At 34.6% G+C, this 18,721-nt stretch overlaps 1 protein-coding gene across 9 annotated transcripts in view; it reads right to left on the bottom strand.

Moving 5' to 3' along the window:
• Window positions 1–18,721, bottom strand: part of Cep170 (centrosomal protein 170) — an 84,170-nt gene that overhangs the window by 10,983 nt on the left and 54,466 nt on the right. For 4 of the 9 annotated variants that reach the window (XM_027418874.2, XM_035445416.1, XM_027418875.2 and 1 more), the window contains 4 exons: window positions 16,766–18,589; window positions 11,119–11,353; window positions 3,656–3,833; window positions 1,127–1,297 (listed from right to left, as the gene is read on the bottom strand). In XM_027418874.2, the coding sequence (XP_027274675.1) occupies window positions 1,127–1,297; window positions 3,656–3,833; window positions 11,119–11,353; window positions 16,766–18,589 (2,408 nt within the window). The remainder of the gene's footprint in view (window positions 1–1,126; window positions 1,298–3,655; window positions 3,834–11,118; window positions 11,354–16,765; window positions 18,590–18,721) is intronic. The other 5 variants (XM_027418878.2, XM_035445419.1, XM_035445415.1 and 2 more) reach the window with 3 other exon arrangements.

Here is an 18,721-nt window from a genome sequence, read left to right as displayed (position 1 = left end):
GAATCTAGTTCCTTTAGTTCTAGGAACCAAACCTCTTTCAGCAATTGTTTATCCAAAATGCTGGAGCTTTATAAGGTGTTGTGGCCATGGCTGACAAATCATTCCTCAATGAGCCTGAATGAAAGTTATTGGAAAGGAGTTGTAGCTTCCTCAGAAAGTTCTACAAGTCCAATTAACTGACTAGAATTCCAGTGACTAGAGTCACTGAATTATAATTATCTTGGGCCATCTTTAGATCTTTTACTACCCCCCACTGTATGTGAGCTAACATCAATGTTAATCCTTTGGAACATACAAACATCTAGCCCTCACCAATCAAAATACTAACAGTATAATCAAACAGTATCTGAGACCTATAGGGATTTACTCTCTTTGTTTTACCCACCTACCTAATGTTTATGCCAATGTATTGTACATGTCTTTATTTATGACTTTCTTTGCAGTCACTATAAAAACTTCATTAAACTGCTTATACATTAGAAGAAAAAAAATCCCCTCTACATGCCCGGTTTTCCCTAAGCTCCTTCCATCTATTTTTCCATTGGCATAAACCTTTCTTTCTTTTTTTTCACTGGCATTCATTTAGAGACAGGTCTTTCCATGTTACCCAGCCTGCTCCAACTCCTGAGCTCAAATGATTTAAAAAACTCTACCCATGTGTTTACCACTTTACTTACTAACATATTCATTAATAACAAAAAGGGTTTTTTTTATGTGTATGAATGTTTTTTTTCCCCTGCCTTTATGTATGTATACCACATAAATGTTTGCTAATCAATGAGATCAGAAGGTGTCAGAGCCCCTGGGACTGGACATGGGTGTGAGCTACTATCCTGGTGCTAGAAACCAATCCTGGGTCCTTTACAATAGCAGCAAGTGCTCTTAACTGCAGAGCCATTTTCTAGTTCCATATTCATATTTTTTAAAGATTTAATAGTTTTATAAATGGTGGCTTTTAGGTTAACTTAGAATTAATCTTGACTCTTAAATACATTATTAGTTTAGCTTGGACAACTCTTCTCCTTAATAATGTATTAACAAACTTGATACCCCTAAAGTAACTGGGACCTAATGGCACAGTAGGGATGCCTTTTCCCCATATGTTAAAAGTTTGCAGTTTGCTTACTTCATCCCTACTCCAGGTTCTCCTCCTTGTAATTGTTAAGTGATCAGGAGTCTCTGCTGCCTGAGGTCTTGAATCACAAGATCGGCCATTGTTTCCTTCTGGTGTTTTAGAATGAACTAATGGAGGTATCTTTCTGAAGTTGAGGCTTTCATCAAAAACACGGTCAACCAACTAGGAAGACAAAAGCAAAGTCTTATGAGAACAGATAGTAGCAAGTGTAGAAATACTGTCATTATACTTTTTTATATTAGAGAGAAGTTACTTCATTTTCAAGTAGTAACAGAATATTTTCAATAAACCAATTACTTTTTAAATAAGCATGCCAAACAGGTTTCTTCCATAAAGTAGATGTTCAATCTATACTGATTTTATTTTCAGAACCAAAAACTATGCTAAATTCAACTCTTTCATGATTAAGATGTTCTCCAAAGGAAAAACAGATGCTAAAGAGAAAAACCTCTGAGCCATGTAGGTGGACAATGAGTTCACTTTACTCACTTTGCCTTACCAGTATAAAACAATGTTTCTTTTTCTTTTAGTTTTCTATCTTGTTTTTTCCTCCCCAAATCCAGGTGCCAATTTCTTCACAAGATACATAAATGGCAAATTCCAATTAAGTTTACATAAGGAAACAAAAATTAATCCACATAATAATAAGTATTTTGGTCTTAATCAAATTTTTAACAGTGATAGAGAACATACATCTTCCTATAGTAAAAATGGTGTCCTGCCACCTACAGTGCAGACTATGGACATGCAACACCAAGTAACAGGTTTACCGACAAGAAAACTAGTGTAACATTCTAAATAAAACAAAAGAAGAATGGAAATCTAGTCCATGAAATATTTCAGTAATTCTACCTGGTCTCAGTGAATGAATAACCATGTTAGGTAAAATTTAGTTAGAAAGCTAAGAAAAATAACATTATTTAAATGTACCAGAGACATGTGTATGTCTTGCCACCATGATTTTTTTTTTTTAAAAACCAACCAAGATGATTTTATATACATTTACAATTGATTAGTGTGGTAACAAAACTCTACACAGATTAATGAAATATCATTTATTAAATTAGAAAACATACAAACAAAAAATAAATAAGAAGTGACCAGTAAGGAGCTTTATAAGAAAAAAAAATGTGACAAAAAGCAACTGAAGAAAAGATTATCAGCACAGTTTACCAGAATGAAATGTCCAAAAGGCTAGGCATGTTTGGTTACTATTTAGAACATTTCGTAAGATAAAGAAGTGGGGTTATCAGTATGAGGGGCTGGCAGCATTGTTCTATAAAGTGGCAGATAGTAAATGTTCTTGGCTTTGCAACGTACAGTCTGTCTTAGAACTCAGTTTTGCACTGCAACACAGAAACAGCCATAGACAACAGTTAGGCAAGCTAGAACGGCTATACTGTAATAAAAATTTATGGTACTGAAATGTGAATTTAAAATGATTTTCATGTTATAAATCACTATTCTTTTTCATATTTTCAATCATTTAAAAACAAAATCTATCTCTAGTTTTTAGGCCATATAAAGACAAACTCATCCCTTTAAAGGCTAACCCTTTGGCTTATACTTTGGCTCAAGATAAAAACAGTCAACATGGCTAGAGAGTATAGTCAATCTTCCTTATCTGGAGATTCAACTAAGTATTGAAAATATTTTTTTAAATGCTGTGTGTTTGCTAGAGATATATGGACATATTTCTTGTCACTTACTATTCTCTAAACAACACAGCCTAACTATTTTGATACTATAGTAGGTTTCGTAAATAACCCAGAGATGAGTGTAAAGAGGAAGGATGCCCATAGACTACATGTAAACTCTGTACTATTTTATCTAAGAGACTGGGAATTAATCTCCATCAATACAGAGGGATAAGAGACCACTGTATCATCAGTTTTAAGATAAAGGTAGTTTGAGGAACAATGTTATGCAAGTGGTGTCTCCTGGAGCTGTACTGGTGGAGGCCATGGTTTTGGGAGGCCAACAGTTTACAAATTCTAACTTATATTCTAGAGTTTGTAAGAATATTTGGAGTACTTATGTGTATAAGTGAGAGAGATAGTATTTGTATAATATACATTTCAGTTTTTAAAAACAATACTGTGTATATCTGTCAACAGAATTGCTATTTTTAAAGGTTATAGAATTTTGCTCTTTCTTTGCTATTAACTAGTAATGACCATTTCTTTTAATTGGAGTATTTTTCATGTCAAACTTCTCTGAAACTTTATATAGTCATTTGAACTTCAGTTTGCTTTCCAAATAACATTTACATTCACATTTCAAGTAATGTTACAGATCAGGAATCAACAGGCAAAGTGCTTATAGCTAAATAATTTTCCATTTATATGTTAATAGTAGACCAAATATTAGCCTTTTAGTCTGTTACTAATTGTTATAAAACATAAATTTGTTAAAGCACAGTTGGAAAACACAGAGCTGCATGCAGACAGGGAGGATGGACATAACTAAAATAAACTAAGCAAAAAGCTAAAAGCAAAAGAAATTGAGAAAAGAAAGAACCTTATGCATTTCTCCATGAAGATCTCCTACCTCTTCTCTAGTGTCTATGGCAGAGCCAGGGGTGGTGGCAGCAGTGCTTACTGTGGTGCTGGGGGCAGTGCCTGAGGAGGTCACGGAGTCTATCTCTCCTGCTACGTCGTTGATCTCCCGAGCAATGAGAGCAAGGTCTTGGCTGATCCTACAAATCATTTTAGAAAAGAAATTTAATTCCCTTTAAGTAACAGCTTTAGCAACAATCAGTTTTGACACTCACTCATGTAATCTATATGCACAATTACAGATTTATATCCCAAATTTAATATTATTTGAAATTGTTCTTTACAGTTTTGGTACACGCACGCACGCACACACGCGCGCACACACGCGCGCACACACACACACCTTTAACTTCCAAATAATCTATCTTGAGAAATACATTTTGAATACTCTAAAATACACAGTTAATGTTAATGTTGGCATTAACATGTCATAGAGATCTTAAATTTGGAAATGACAGAATCCAGGAAGTATCTGAACATGGATAACATTTTCATTAACCTAACTGATGCTTATCATTTCAATTATAAATACAAGCAACAGACTACAGTGGAGTTAATAAGACTAGAGACTTTTGTCACCAACAGAAATCACACTATAGTTATTTATAGGCATCTCAAAACATCATTTATAGTGATTACTTTTACAAATTTATAGAGCCATTAAAAACCCAAACTAATGATATTTACTAAATTTGTTACTAAAGAACCATCAGTTACTATATCGTTAAATATTTTTGTAACTATATCCCAGCACTAATGAAATTCTTTGTAATTCTATTCATGCAGTTGGAGTCATGCAATTGGAAATGCTAAGATAGCTTCCCAAGCTTCAGTGAAGAGGACTATGGCAATGAGAAGTCAAGAACTCTAAAGCACTATTTTACACTATGACAGCATTTCTACTCTCCATCATGTCATCTGAGGGCTATAATGTTCTTCTGAAGTAGGACTTAGCTCAATCTGTTAATAAACACACTATTATAGAAAAGCTTCGTGACCTGCTTAAGATTGCATGAGTAGGAAGGACCAGATCTTAGTTTATATCACTCAAGTCTATGAAGCTCTCTGGGTTTACTCACATGGGTTCATTAAGTAACTGTGGGTTTTTTGTTTGTTTTTTGAAACACAGTACTTGGCTAGTCTGAAGGCTGTAACTTTGAGCAATTGTCCTGCCTCTGCCTCCTGAGTACCACAGCATTTGGCTCCCTAGCATGCCAGGCAAGCACTCTACCAGTCACACCTCCAGTTCAGTTCTGGTCAGTAGTGACAAAAGTGAAAACAGTTTCATCATAGCATTTCAAGAAATTCTTTAAAAAAGAGAAATAAAAGAATTCTGTTACTGGTATTTCCAGATATCTTAAAAAAGGTTTTAATCTTAGAATTTTTCCACATTCTATATTTGTTGGACATAAAACTCAATTTGGCTTCTTCCATAGAGAAGGCTCTAGAATAATAGAATATATTTAAAAACACATGTGAAAGCTTAAATAACTTTCAAGGTACAAAGAAACATTTAAAAAGTTATATAAAATGTGGGCTTAAATATTTCTTAAAAACTTATTTTAGATGTATATGTATAATGTTTGACTGTATTACTATGTAAACATGGTATATACATACATATATGTACATGCACACGTGTGTGTGCACAGACCATATATAGCCCAATGCCCACAGAGGTCAGAAGAAGGTGTTTATGAAGGTTGTGAGGCACCATGTGGGCACAAGGAACCAAATCTGGGTCTTCTGTGATAGTAACAAATATTTTTAACCTCTGAGCCATCTCTCCAGTCCCCAAATGTGGGTTCAAAAGATTTTCAAGGAGTACAGTGATTGTGTAAAAAATTTAACCAATTTTAAAAGGAAGTTGTGTTGAAAGTTATGAGTTGACAGATATGTAAGGTGATTTAGAGTGTGAGTGTGAGTGTGTGTGTGTGAGAGAGTATGTGAGTGTGTGTATGTGTGAGTGTGTGTGTCTATTTCCTTGTAAGAAACTGCAGCTTTTCTCTTTTATGCCAGTGCAAAAAGGTAGGGGAAACACCAACAAGTATTTCCTGATCACTTGTTATTTGCCAGGTACTACTCTGTGCCCTGAGGGAACAGCACTGAAGAAGTTACAGGGTCCCTTGCTCTTCTGGAGCTTAGAATAAATAATGAGTACCATTATAAGGAATTTTCACATTTACCATCTCATCTATTCTTCACAAAAGCCTTCTAAGTGAGGTATTTATCATCTTGTTTTACCAGTGATAAAAATGAAGCTTAGAATTCAATGTGAACTTTGTAGGCTAAGGACACAGAGAGTAAGAATATCACTAGACCTTTGTATTATACCGCACTACCATGCAATTTTTCAAACTTAACTGCTGATGTGATTGAGAATAAGCTGGGGTATGTTAAGTAAGATAGAGTTAATATACCTAAACTGAAATTACTGGATCTAAAATGCTTCAAAACACAAAGCTTTTAAGCATCAACATGACAGCACAAATGGAAAATTCTATACCTGATTCTACGTCATAAGTTTCAGTCAAACTCAGGCATATTAAAAATATCATGTAAAATTATCTTCAAACTATGTATATAAAGCACACACAAAATCAGTTTTGTGTCTATAATTGTTTTCGTTCCCAACATACCTCACCATGTATATAAAAACCATTCTAAAAAACTCAAACCACAAACAGTTTCAAGTACTTTGGATAAAATGCCCAATCTGGATTATAAATTCTTTCCTGAAATAAATGAACTAGGCTGAGAAACAGAATAAAAAGGTTAGATGTGATTTTAAAAACATAAGCATCAGTTTACTTATTAAACAAATCTAATTTTTCTTTGCAGATACTTATATAATGAAACATGATATTCATTGAAAGTGATAAGAATAAAAAGGCAATAAGTTATCCTCATGTCTCAGAAGGAAAAACTGTGTAAAAATAAGAGATCCTCATGTATGTACACCATATAATAATATTCAAGAGGTATTTTATTTGACGGCATCTTCTGTACATGACTACTGTGCCTTAGAGAGGTAATTCTCCTTTTAAAGTTGATTGAGATAACAACCTATTAGTAAGACTTTAAGTAGCTGGTCAGGTGTGGTGGCACATATCTAATATAAACACTTGAGTAGTGAAAGCAAGAAAATCAGGAATTCAAGGTCACTTGCAGCTTAAGCTTGAGGCCAGCCTGAACTACATGAGACCTTGTCAAAGACACAACCAAGCCCTTACCATTCACTAAACAAATCACTACAAGAAAATCTGAGAGGAAAATACTAGAAAAGAGTTATGGAAATATCCCAAACAGAAATAAAGCACCTGTTCAATCTAGATAATGGGTCTAAGTCATTTGGTCACCAAACTAGAGCATTCCAACTTTATAGTGTTTCTTGATATATCTATTGGATTATAGTCATTTGTTTCTTTACATGTAGTGTTATGTTCTGCTTTTAAACTCCCAGTCTACAAACTCCTCTCATTCCTATCCCCTTCAAATCTGCTACAAGAAATCCCAAAATAGTATATTTTATTTGAGGCCATTTATAATATGGTTTCCTTAGCAAATATAAAAAATTTAAACTTGCCAATTTTAAAACCTAATATACAATCCCACATTCTATTCCATTTTCTTTAATACAAAATTTTAAGAGAACATCCCAAAGATCAAAAATCTAAACCAAGTGCAAAGATGAAGAGCCCTGACAATCCTTCTATAGCAAGTGATAAAGTGCAAAGATGAAGAGCACTGATAATCCTTCTATACCAAGTGATAAGAGCTGCCACCACATTTCATGTGTTTTGTAGAAGAAATTATCTGTCTCAAAAGTAAAGCAAAGTGAAAAATATACTTTGGGTCATCAAGTTTATGGTTTTTATGCATGTACTGCTTAGTGATACCTGCTTTATTTAATACATTAGAGGTTTGTTTTCTTTACCATATACTGTAAATACATTATTACAGACTTACAAGTATACTGGAAGTTTAAGAAAACACTTTAAGAATTATTTTTAGTACTAAGAAACCATAGAAAAGTTATATAAAATATTTTTATTATGAGAACAATACAAAATTATAAAGTTATTTGAGTTTGGACAGAAGATATGAACCTTCCTTGGTCATGATTCTATAATAGTCTATTGAAAAATATTTTACAAACTGTTAAATATAATGTTGGCCTTAAACTCCAACTATAAGTGGATGCTCATAAAGTTTATGGAATAAACAGAAAACAAAAGCCCTAATGAAAATCCACTACCACTATTTCCTCTGTTCTTAAAGTGTAACATTAATTATTAACTTATTATCAATGTCAATCACTAATGCTAGCACTGGTATTATACTGACCACAGATTTACAGAGTTTATGGTAGAAAGGATATGAATCTAGTCTGATTTTATAGTCCATTTCTGGACCATCTGGTTATTCTTCAGCTCTATAGTTTAGGTGACCACCTATTTCTTGTAATACCATTTAGTACCATGGCTTTTAATTGCTTTCTTTGTGAATGACCTCTACAACTGATTACAACTCCAACTGGCCTCTTACATTTCAGCACTAAAATATGACTATGTTATCCTCATGGGAGCACTTAAAAATCTTGAATTAATATATAGAACACATATAAAGAACTCAAGTATATATAAATATGATGTAAAGTAGCATTCTAGAGGTATATATAAAAAAGAACATAATATTTGCAAATCATAGTGCTGAGATAAAATACTATATTGGCTTTTTAAAAAATGATTTAATGTAATTATCTGTAATTAACTGGTTGTTTTTTTTCTAAATACACTGTTGACTATACTTTTCAAAGTATAACTGATATAAAACATATGTAATATTGAATTTAAAATACAATACTTCTAAGTTCCTTGTGATTCAAATATGAATTATATAATCTTCCAGTATAACTTTTTCTGTTAAAAGTATTTGGTCATACACTGGGGGTGGGCCTAGCCCTATCCCAAAGGATGTGATAGACTCTGATGACTCCCTATGGAAGGACTCACCCTCCCTGGGGAGCAGAAAGGATATGTGATAGGGTTTTTGATTGGGGGGGGGGCGGTAGGGGAGGAGGGGAGGCAGAGGGACCTGGGATTGACATGTAAAACAATCTTGTTTCTAATTCAAATTAAAAAAAAGTATTTGGTCATTTGCAAAGGTAAAACTCTAGCTCTGTCTACCATAGTATTTATAAAACCACTAAAACCTATCAAATTCCTGCTGGAAGAAAATTTCTCTTATGCTGTACTTAGGCACATGGATCAGGAATATCTGAGAGAAAAATCTTTCTTTACAAACTGAAAGACCAACTATGCTGTATTTTGCTTATATGTTTTCTATGCTGGATTAACCTTGTTTTTATTTAAATACAGATAAAGAAAGATGAGTCAAACTGGTTTACATTTAAAAGAAGACAAGAGATAAATCAACCAGAGCATAAACCATTTTTGTAATAAAGTTTAAAATTACATTTCTCTATTTCAAGAATGTCAAGTATTCTTCACTGCTTAGTGAGTTTTGTTTAGGTGACAGTATCATTCCATAAAAAAAAAAAAAAAAAAAAAAAAATTACTTCTCTTATTTAGCTTGATTTAAAGCCTTTGAAAATAACTATTCTCACATTATTCTAACTTATTATTACTCCATTAGAGCACTAAACATCAACTCCCATCCTTCTCCCCCCCCCCCCCGATAGTTTTGTTCGACCTCCCTCTTCTACTTTTTTTTAATGGGCAGGGGGAACAGTTCTCTGGCTTATATTCTTTTAAAAATGAAAAATCTCAAAGGCTAGATACTATTAACACAGTCTACTAAAAAAATAGAGGTAACCAGGGATGAAAACTGTTAACATCAACAGCTTAGGCTTAATATCCTCTTGGAGAGACAACAGCAATACCAACACAACAAATAAAACCAAGGGGAACAATGTTTGAAGCTGTCATCTTCCTTCTTTTAAGCTCACTCTCCTCTATTTGGATTAATGAAAGGTTTGACCCCCCCCCCCCAAATAAAAGGATTTTGGTTTTTCTAACTTATGGCAAAGAGAGTATGAGTGATAGCCTTCTGAGGAGACAGACACGTTCTAGTTCCCTTTGGTACCACTTGACCTTGTGTAGCCAGAGGAGACAAAGACAAGCCCACAGGAAGACATGCTGGCGGCTGTGATCAGAACAGAAAGCATGTCAGGATTCTTGATTACATACATAAATGGGCCCATGATTCACAGATTCCTTTTCTCTAATTAAACAACTGCCCTAAACATTTTAGTACATAGTCTCATTAAAAACCTGACCACAAAAGGTAACAAAGAAAAAACATCAAAGAATGGTAAAAATTGCTGCTGCTCTGAAAGCATTCGGGACTAATGTACATACACTGTTAATATTGCTAGGTAAAAATTTACTGTCTTAATGGAAACGCAAAGATAATTAGCATATAACATAGTAGAAATGTTTGGGCAGCACAAGAATACTGTAGTAAAATTTTAAAATCTTAGATTTAGAAAGACAAAATCCTTAAGATTTTGGCTACTATGGCATCTGTTGAATCTAAAATGTTTAACTGCACTGTTACTAATTGTATGTGCAATGTGAGCTTTACCTTCTGTACTATATAAAGGTTATAAAAAAGTCATTTACTATTCAAAATAGTCGCGTTTTAACTAAAAGGCTGAAATAACTGCATTTAATGAATTTATAAAAATGTAAACAAAACCAGGCAAGGTAGAGCATACCTATAACCCCAACATTTGAGGTCTACAAAGAGGATCCCAAATTCATGGCCAATTCAGCTTAAATTTTATAGCAAAATTGTCTCAAAAACCAAACAACAAAAAAAGGTTAAAAAAAAAAGCCTATTCAAAGTTGTCCAGTAACAATAGTAGCCCATCTGAAACAGATTATTCATTTAGATTAGATTAAAAATAAAGTAATCTGTACATTGCCCAAGCTAATATTAACTATGTGGAATTATACCATCTTTCAAAAGCTATCCCTACCAGCATCTCTATTAAAAATCTTGGAAAATGGGAAGGGGGATTAATAATTATATTAATTATTCATTAATATATTAATAGTGTATTAATGTATCACTGTTATTTATAAATTAAATTAACATTTAATTAAGACTGTGGATTTCATTTCTCAGACAATTTATACTAAAGAAGGGAACTTTTGTTATTAACCAGTAATGTTTCTATTTTTCTCAATTCTTTTTTTGTGTGTGTGTGTGTTTCTGAGTGCATGTCTGTGCACTGCGTAAAGCAGGAGCCTATGGTTATAATAGACAGTCATGAGCTGAGAACATGTGTGCTGGGAACTAAACCCAGGTCATCTACTTAGCCCTTAACTGCTAGCTTTAGCCAGCTCTCTCCAGCCCCCAACAACCCACAAGGCTTGTAAAAGATTGAAAACCAACCTGGCTATCTCTTCTCGATGGGCAGTCCAATCTCGGATATAGTCTTCCTGCTCTTTAATTCGGTGCTTGAATGAAGAACTAGCAGGCATTGCTGATCCAGTGCTCTGCATGCGAGTGGTTTTCAGGGCTGGAGAAGTACGTAGACGAGTATGTTTAGGGGAATTACGGTTTGATCCAAATTCATCTTCTGAGGTGGAAGCATAATCAGTAGGAAAGCGCCTCCATCTTGAATTTACTAAATTAGTTTAATTATTAAAAAAAGAATTATTATATTATCATTTTAAAAAGACAAAATAAAAATCATGATTTCAAAATCACCATGAGAGCTCACACATAGCACAAGTTTCAGTTACTGACATATACACACCTCACAAAACAACTGTAGTCTACTACTCCTTAAGATAGAAACATATTTTGATAAATTAAAAACAATGAATACTTAAAAACAACTGAAAGACCGTGTTTTTTTAATAGTGTAGTGAATAAACATTCAGATGAAAAAGTTCACTAATGATAAACAACTAAGCAAGCTCTAGTTATAAATGTTTAACATGGGTGCTTCTCAGTTGCAAATATTTCTTGAGTAGAGATATGGATGCTTTTTAAATGACAGCAACAACACTAACACGATGAAAATAAAAAGGGAAAAGATTTCCTCATGCCACATGGACTTGGAACACGGAGACGATGAAACCCTCTTTTCCCAACACACAATTGTGCATAATTCCTGTTATAGAAATTATGCCTTATGGCAGAAAAAAAAAACATTACCTCTGTCATTCAACATCCTGTTACGCTATGGTTGGAAAAAATCTTTTTACATGGTAAAAAACACAACAAAGCATCTTCAATACAACTCTTTGCTGCTTTAACACTGAAAACGTACAGTCAAAATAGACAATGGTGTAAAATCTACAAAGCGTAAAACTATAAAAGCTACTCTCACAACCACTGACATTTAAGGCACAAAAGGTCATTCAGATAGTAACATTAAAGAAAGTGGCAATTACTTTCTCATTTACAGTTAGTAAAGACATTTAAATATGTTATTGCTGACACACTGAAAAAAAAATCAGAAGACAAATTAATGTGGACATTTTACTAATACAAGGAATTTGTAAAGTATAAAAGAGGGAAGAACAGAGAAATGTCTAATTCATGGTAAGCTTCACAAGGGCAGGAAATGTGGATGTAACAATATATATATATATATCAATCACTTGGGTCAAGTATCTGGCTAGCAAGTGCTAAGAATAGTTTTTGGTTTTGAATAATGAATGGATTCCTGGATAGACATCATTTGCATTTATAAATCTAGAATCATGGGATGCCTTTGGTATTCAAAGAGACAAAAATATTTAGCAACTGCTGCAATTCTCAACTGCCACTAATGCTTTGTGACTTTTCTTTCTCTTCAATCCTGAACTTGACCTACTGCATATACTAGGTAAGTGAAGCCCAGGATTTCCTCATTGTCCACTAGAATTTTGTACTTTTCTTGATATTTCTTCCCAAAAATTCTATTTTCCTTGATGTGGGCTGGCTCTTAGATAGAACTGCCATCACTGCAACCAGAGATGACTTAAAGCAGAGATATCTATAGAAATGTATGTAATAAATCAGAGCCAATTCATCTGTCCTCATTAATGCCCTATTTGTAGCTCCTGGGTTAGGGTATAGACTGATGGATGTAGGAGAATAAACATATGTAGAAAAAGTTCATGGCTCACTGTAAAAAGTATATATAGATAGTTGGTTTTGTTTTGTTTTTTCCTAAAGGGTGATGTGATCATCACTTTCACAGGATTTTGAATCACCATGGAAGCAAACACAACTTTGGGGTGTCCATAAGCAGGTTTCTAGAAAGGCTTAACTGAACATGGAAGACCAACTCTAAACCCATTACATATGGGAGAAAAAAGAGAAAGTGGAATGACAAGGAAAATATAAAAGGGTTTCTGCCTTTTAGTTGTTCAGATTAAATAAAAAAATACTTTTATTCTTTTGAATTTTCTGTTTACAAAAATACATTTAATTTATATATTTAGGTTCATTTGACAGAGTGATCTTATTAAGGCACTTTATAGATCACTAGATTGAATATACTGGGAATGTTTGAAATACCAATTTCTAATTTGTTGGTTGGTGAAGCACTAGTTATTCATATTACAATGAGAGCAAGTTTCAAGATCACTTTAAACTTGTAAGTCGAAAGAAACTAATTTATTTATAACATTATTAAATTAACCTTAACATAGCAAACAGAATTATATGTCTTGAAAGTGCATAAGTGCATATCATATATATTTATATATTCCTTTGAGAAATAAAATTATTTGTTCATCTTTAATTTGACAATAAATGATGTACTGTTTACACTACCAAAAAACTATTTTAGTTATAAAATGTACATTCTTTTCTTGATGAAGGTGTAAACTATGTTTACTACAAAAATACTATTATCCATGTGTAGAATAAAAATGGGCTTATTAGTACACAGCTGTGAATGCTTCTTTTTAATGTAACTAAAGCTATATTAATCTTAAAATACAATTACAGATTTAAAACAAGGTTAGAAAACACTTTATTTTCTTTACATATCAGAGTATTTTAGAGGGGAGTTAAAGCACAAACAAGTTTTGTTGACTATAAGTATTAAATGATAAGATTATTTGGGGAGAAAAATTTCTCTCAGAATACTTTGTATTTTCATTCTTCACTTGAGAGAAGAATTAACAAAAGCCATGTATATCTGTTTAATTTCCACTACTTTAACTTTGAGATTTAGAATAAAATGGAAGACACTTAAGAAAAAGTTTAAAAATATTAATAAACCTTTTAACCTGTACACTCAAAATAATGAACACCAGATAGTTTATTAGTAGTGGTGGTGCTGCTATTCATAGTAGCATATAGCTTTTAGACACAGGGTCCTGCTAGACAGTCCAAATCTGGAACACATTAAGTGGCCGAGGCTGGCCTAGAGTTTACTGAAGTCTTGGGATTATGGGTGTTAACCACTGTAGCTGGTCAACTGCTTTATTTTGATAACTAAGGGCCTTTAATTTTAAATACCAAAATCTTGACCAAAATAAAGCTGGGTATTTCCTTTGTCACCAAAAAAATATGGGAGAAAGGCAAGTCATTGAGCCCTTGGAAGCAAATAGTACCAGAGATGCATAAAAGAATTGCTATCAACGTTGCTATACATTTCCAGTCATCAATGCTTACCAAATTATATGAAAGAAAATACTGAATCAAAAATAATTTTTTTACATATGTCAATATGGACAGATTCATAGGTGGTAGATAACTTCAAGGTCTTTAAAGTTTACAAGGAGAATGGAACATTGATCAATATGATTCCATGTTCTTCCCCCCCCCCCCCCCCCCCCCGGCCAGGGTTTCTCTGTGTAGCTTTGGAGCCTATCCTGGCACTTGCTCTGGAGACCAGGCTAGCCTTGAACTCATAAAGATCCACCTGCCTTTGCCTTCCGAGTGCTGGGATTAAAGGTGTGCGCCACTAATGCCCAGCTAATTTCATGTTCTTTTAAGCCTTATTTTCTTCTCTTTTCCCACTCAAGATAATATATCTTAAATAGAAATGTTATAGCATCAAAGATATTCAATTGTTAAAAGCAAACATAAATCTTTTAGTAATAATTCCATGCAACAACTATTTAGTACATTCTTCACTGACATGGACTGGATAATATGATTTCAATGATTTACTGAACAACACCCAAACTATTATACTTTATATTCAGCTTGTATATGCTTCTAGTAATAAGATATTAGCTGTCTTCTGGAAGCTAGCATATAGTTCCATTTCTCAACAGCCAGTAATAAAGGTCCTAGATTCTCATTCTGACCTGACATCTGACCAGGGCAAATTATTTTATCTCCTGGCACCAGTTCCCTAGATAGCTCTTAAATTTCATGACTGGAGTTATGTAAAAGCTGACTACTAAGTATAAAGAACGAAAGTAACAATTTTCCCTTGGGAATTTCATTAAGGAATCCCAAGACTTTTTATTTGTTTTAGATAACAAAAAGTGAGTATCAAGATCTGCATTCAAAGCAGAAATCAAAATTTGTCTATATATGATATGAAATCTTATGCTTGTTTCTCATTCTTGCCAAGTGGTCCTATTTAGACCACATCTTAAATAAGCCCCTCATGCTAAAGAATAAGGAATAAAGCTAGATTAGCCCCATGGTAAGAGCTAGTCACTCAGCAGAGAAGCAGCCACTTCATGCTCCATGTTACCAAACAACTTCCATCACCACTCATGTTAATGTGTTAATGTGCTTAAATGGAGGTGAGGTGGTAAAGCAAGCAGTGTTTCAGAGGAAACCAGAGTACACACCAGAGTGCAGCAAAGGGAATGAACTGAGAAGGGAGGGCCATAAGAAATAAATGAGGAACAATACCTAGCAACCAATTCATTAATAGTCAATCAAGGACTAGTATGTGGAAACAGACCAGAACAACAAATGCCATTTATCCTTCAGGAAGCATGGCTATATATTCTCTAGTTTTGGTTTATATCCAGTCCTACCACAGTCTACAACTATCATTACCAAAGCCACTGACCAATGGAGATGAAAAGAAAATAGAATGGATGAAAGCAAAGTGAAAAGGAGGAACGGGAAGTGGAAAAAACAAAAACAAAAACACCGTTTATGAAGTAATACTAGTTTTGAATCATGAAAGATGTCTTATAAATCAAGCAAAAATAAAAGGAAGGTTATATACTAACGTTCCTCCACTTTAACTCAAGACTTAGGCTCACTTAGCTTGCTGGGAAAGAATCATAAACCTTCAAGGCTTCAAACTGGTTTACCCTTCCCGGCCTTTTCAGCCTCACCCACATATGCAGCTGATTGTGAGGTAATAAGAACATGCTTATTATATGAGGATACACACAATCAGCTAGCTGCCTCACTGCTGTGGTCATATACTCTCTCTCAGTGGCTTCAGCTTAAATACAGACAAATTAGCCAATATCACTTCAATACTGGGAGACTGTAAGTAGTGATTGCAATTATATTCAGTTATGTAATTACTATAGTTAAATGCTACAACAGGACTTTGTGAGATAATGCTCACAATTAATTAACTTTCCAATTTAGTTTAATCCATATATGCTTAGCAATCCCCCTATGAATCTGGTTTCTCCCACTGAAATTAAAGTTAATTTTCAAGAGCTCCAACCCCGAATGTGTAAGTATATGAAACATATTTCTTTACATCTGCTATTTATTTCCATCTTGACTGAAAAAATGTATATTCTCCATGGGTCCATAAGAAATTTGAAATACCTGATTTTAGAAGCATAGCATTACTTTTAGAATAGACAGTAATTCCTAATAAAATTCTGACAAACAAATCCAATTATTATCAAATAAAAAATTAAAACTCCTAAATCTGTTCAGTTAATTTCTTATTCTGAAATCACTACTTTGTATAAGACATTGGAATTACACTGACTTCTGAATTTTACATTTTAATGGAAGAACATTAACCCTCTAATTTTAACCTTATTTTTGAATTACTTTGCTAAGACAGCTAGAAATTTAATTTTTAAATAAAAAGCCCACATAGAGAACATGCTAATGTTATTAGAAATCTGGATCCAATTACCTGAAGGAGAGCCATGAGTGGAGGTCACACTTTTGACCTTGGAGTCTGATAGCCTTGAGATACTGTTAGCTCTAGTTCTAGGAGAAAACTTATCGGATGGTACTAATCTGGCTCCACTCCTAATGATGGCTTCTGCAGTGCGTGAAGAGGCACTACTTCTTGATATTGTTGCTTCAGAGTCACTACGGGCAGACAATGAGCCAAGTCTTGTTCTCCGAGGCTGAGCCAATAAATCAATCCGAGAGATTGTTCGCCTTCCTATGGGTGGTTTTGATGTGGAACTTGTGGTGGACACCTCAGAGGCAACAGATGCTTTGTCAGCATCAGCAAGTTCACTGTCGGAAGCTTCACCCAGCCGGGCTCGACGCAGGAGGGAAGTCCTGGTGGGCCGTGGCCTTGGGAGAGTGGTCGATTTACTTGATGAACCAGAGGCAACAGGAGAAGTCTTAGACTTTGTTCCTTTGCCTCCTTCCAGTTTGGAATGTATGTTGTGCTCATCGGCTGAGGTAAGTGGATTCCTTCCATGGGATTTACAGGAGTATGTTTCCTGGTCAGATGACATAATGTCAGAGATAGCAGAATGAGGTACACTAGAGGTCTGATCATCATCGGTTAAGTCTACGGAAGGCTGCCGGATTCTTCCACTGGACTGTACAAACTTTCGACCATCTGCTCTTGCACCTATGTCTGTAGAGCGACTTTTTGCTTTCTTTTCAATTTTCTCCCTAGTGCCTGACTTTGTAGCATCTTTGGAAGGGGAACTCGTGGAACACCTGTCTTTATAGAGACTAGTGAAACTCTTCCGCTTTTGGGTGGACTTTCTTTCCGTCTCTCCAGTAACTAGACTAATTGTACTGGCGGTGTCTACATCAGATTCCGGTGAAATAGAATTGTCTCTATTGTAACTGGGAGTATCTGGACCTTCATCAGTTTTATTATTATCTTCACGCAGTTTAGCTTCTAGAAAAGCCATCACTGCTTCTGTGTCTTTTAGAATCAAGGTTGTGTCCATGCTAGAATCAGTATCCAAAGAGTCGCTCCTTTCTCGAAGTCTACTTGCAGATGCCAATGCTAAGGAAGTGGGAGCAGATGAATTCTGCTTATTGATATGAGGAATAAGTTCTATGGGTATGTTTGAACTGGGTTTTTCTATGGTGAAACTCCCTTGCCGCACTAACGGCTTGGAGGACTCTTTCTTGTCTCCTTTTGAAGTCTGACTTTTTGGAATTTCCTCAGCTTTTCTTCTCTTGCTTTCATTTTGTATTACTCTTTCTCCTTTGCTTGTAGAGTGTCCTGACAATTTTTCTACGAGTTGGGACTCTTGCTTAGAAGACTCCTCCCTATATTTATCTATGTGGCCTGAAGCACTTTTTGAAGACAACTTAGTAGGAGTCCACTGGGCCTGCTCCTTCTGTTCTTGTTGTTGGATTTTAGCTAATGTTTGTTTTACCAAAGAAGTTTCTTTATCAGTTTCACTCTTCTCTTTACTAGAAGAGCTACCTGAGGGAGGGAGGGCTTTATTGTCTCCACCAGTGTTAGGAATCTCACCATTGACTGGCCTATCCACTTGACTCAGGCTTTTGGCTGCAGCACGCTTCTCATTCTGGTGGACTTGGGCAGCTGCTTCTTTTTCCTGTAGTTCCGTGTCTTGCTTCTCTCCTATCTCTGACCTCTGTGGTACTACCTTTGCTCTGGAGTTCTCGAGAGGCTTTTCTTCATTTGGGAGCTGGGGAAGAGTTCGTCTTTTTCTCTCTCCCTGACTAGCCAAGGAAGCTGCAGAGCTAGTACTTCTCAGTGAAATACCAACTTCACCAGTATTTGTCTCTATAAAATGAAAACACCAAAGCAGGAATTCATTAAAGCAAAAGAACACAAATAAAAGGAATGTCAAATTATACTACATTTTGAGATATAAGTTCAAAAATAACCTCAGTATAAAATGAATGCCATCACTGT

This window comes from Cricetulus griseus, chromosome 5, assembly GCF_003668045.3.
Source record: "Cricetulus griseus strain 17A/GY chromosome 5, alternate assembly CriGri-PICRH-1.0, whole genome shotgun sequence".
NCBI classification, from domain to species: Eukaryota; Metazoa; Chordata; class Mammalia; order Rodentia; family Cricetidae; genus Cricetulus; species Cricetulus griseus.
The sequence above is the reverse complement of the archived record's forward strand: the minus strand, read 5'-3'. Positions and strand labels throughout refer to the sequence as shown.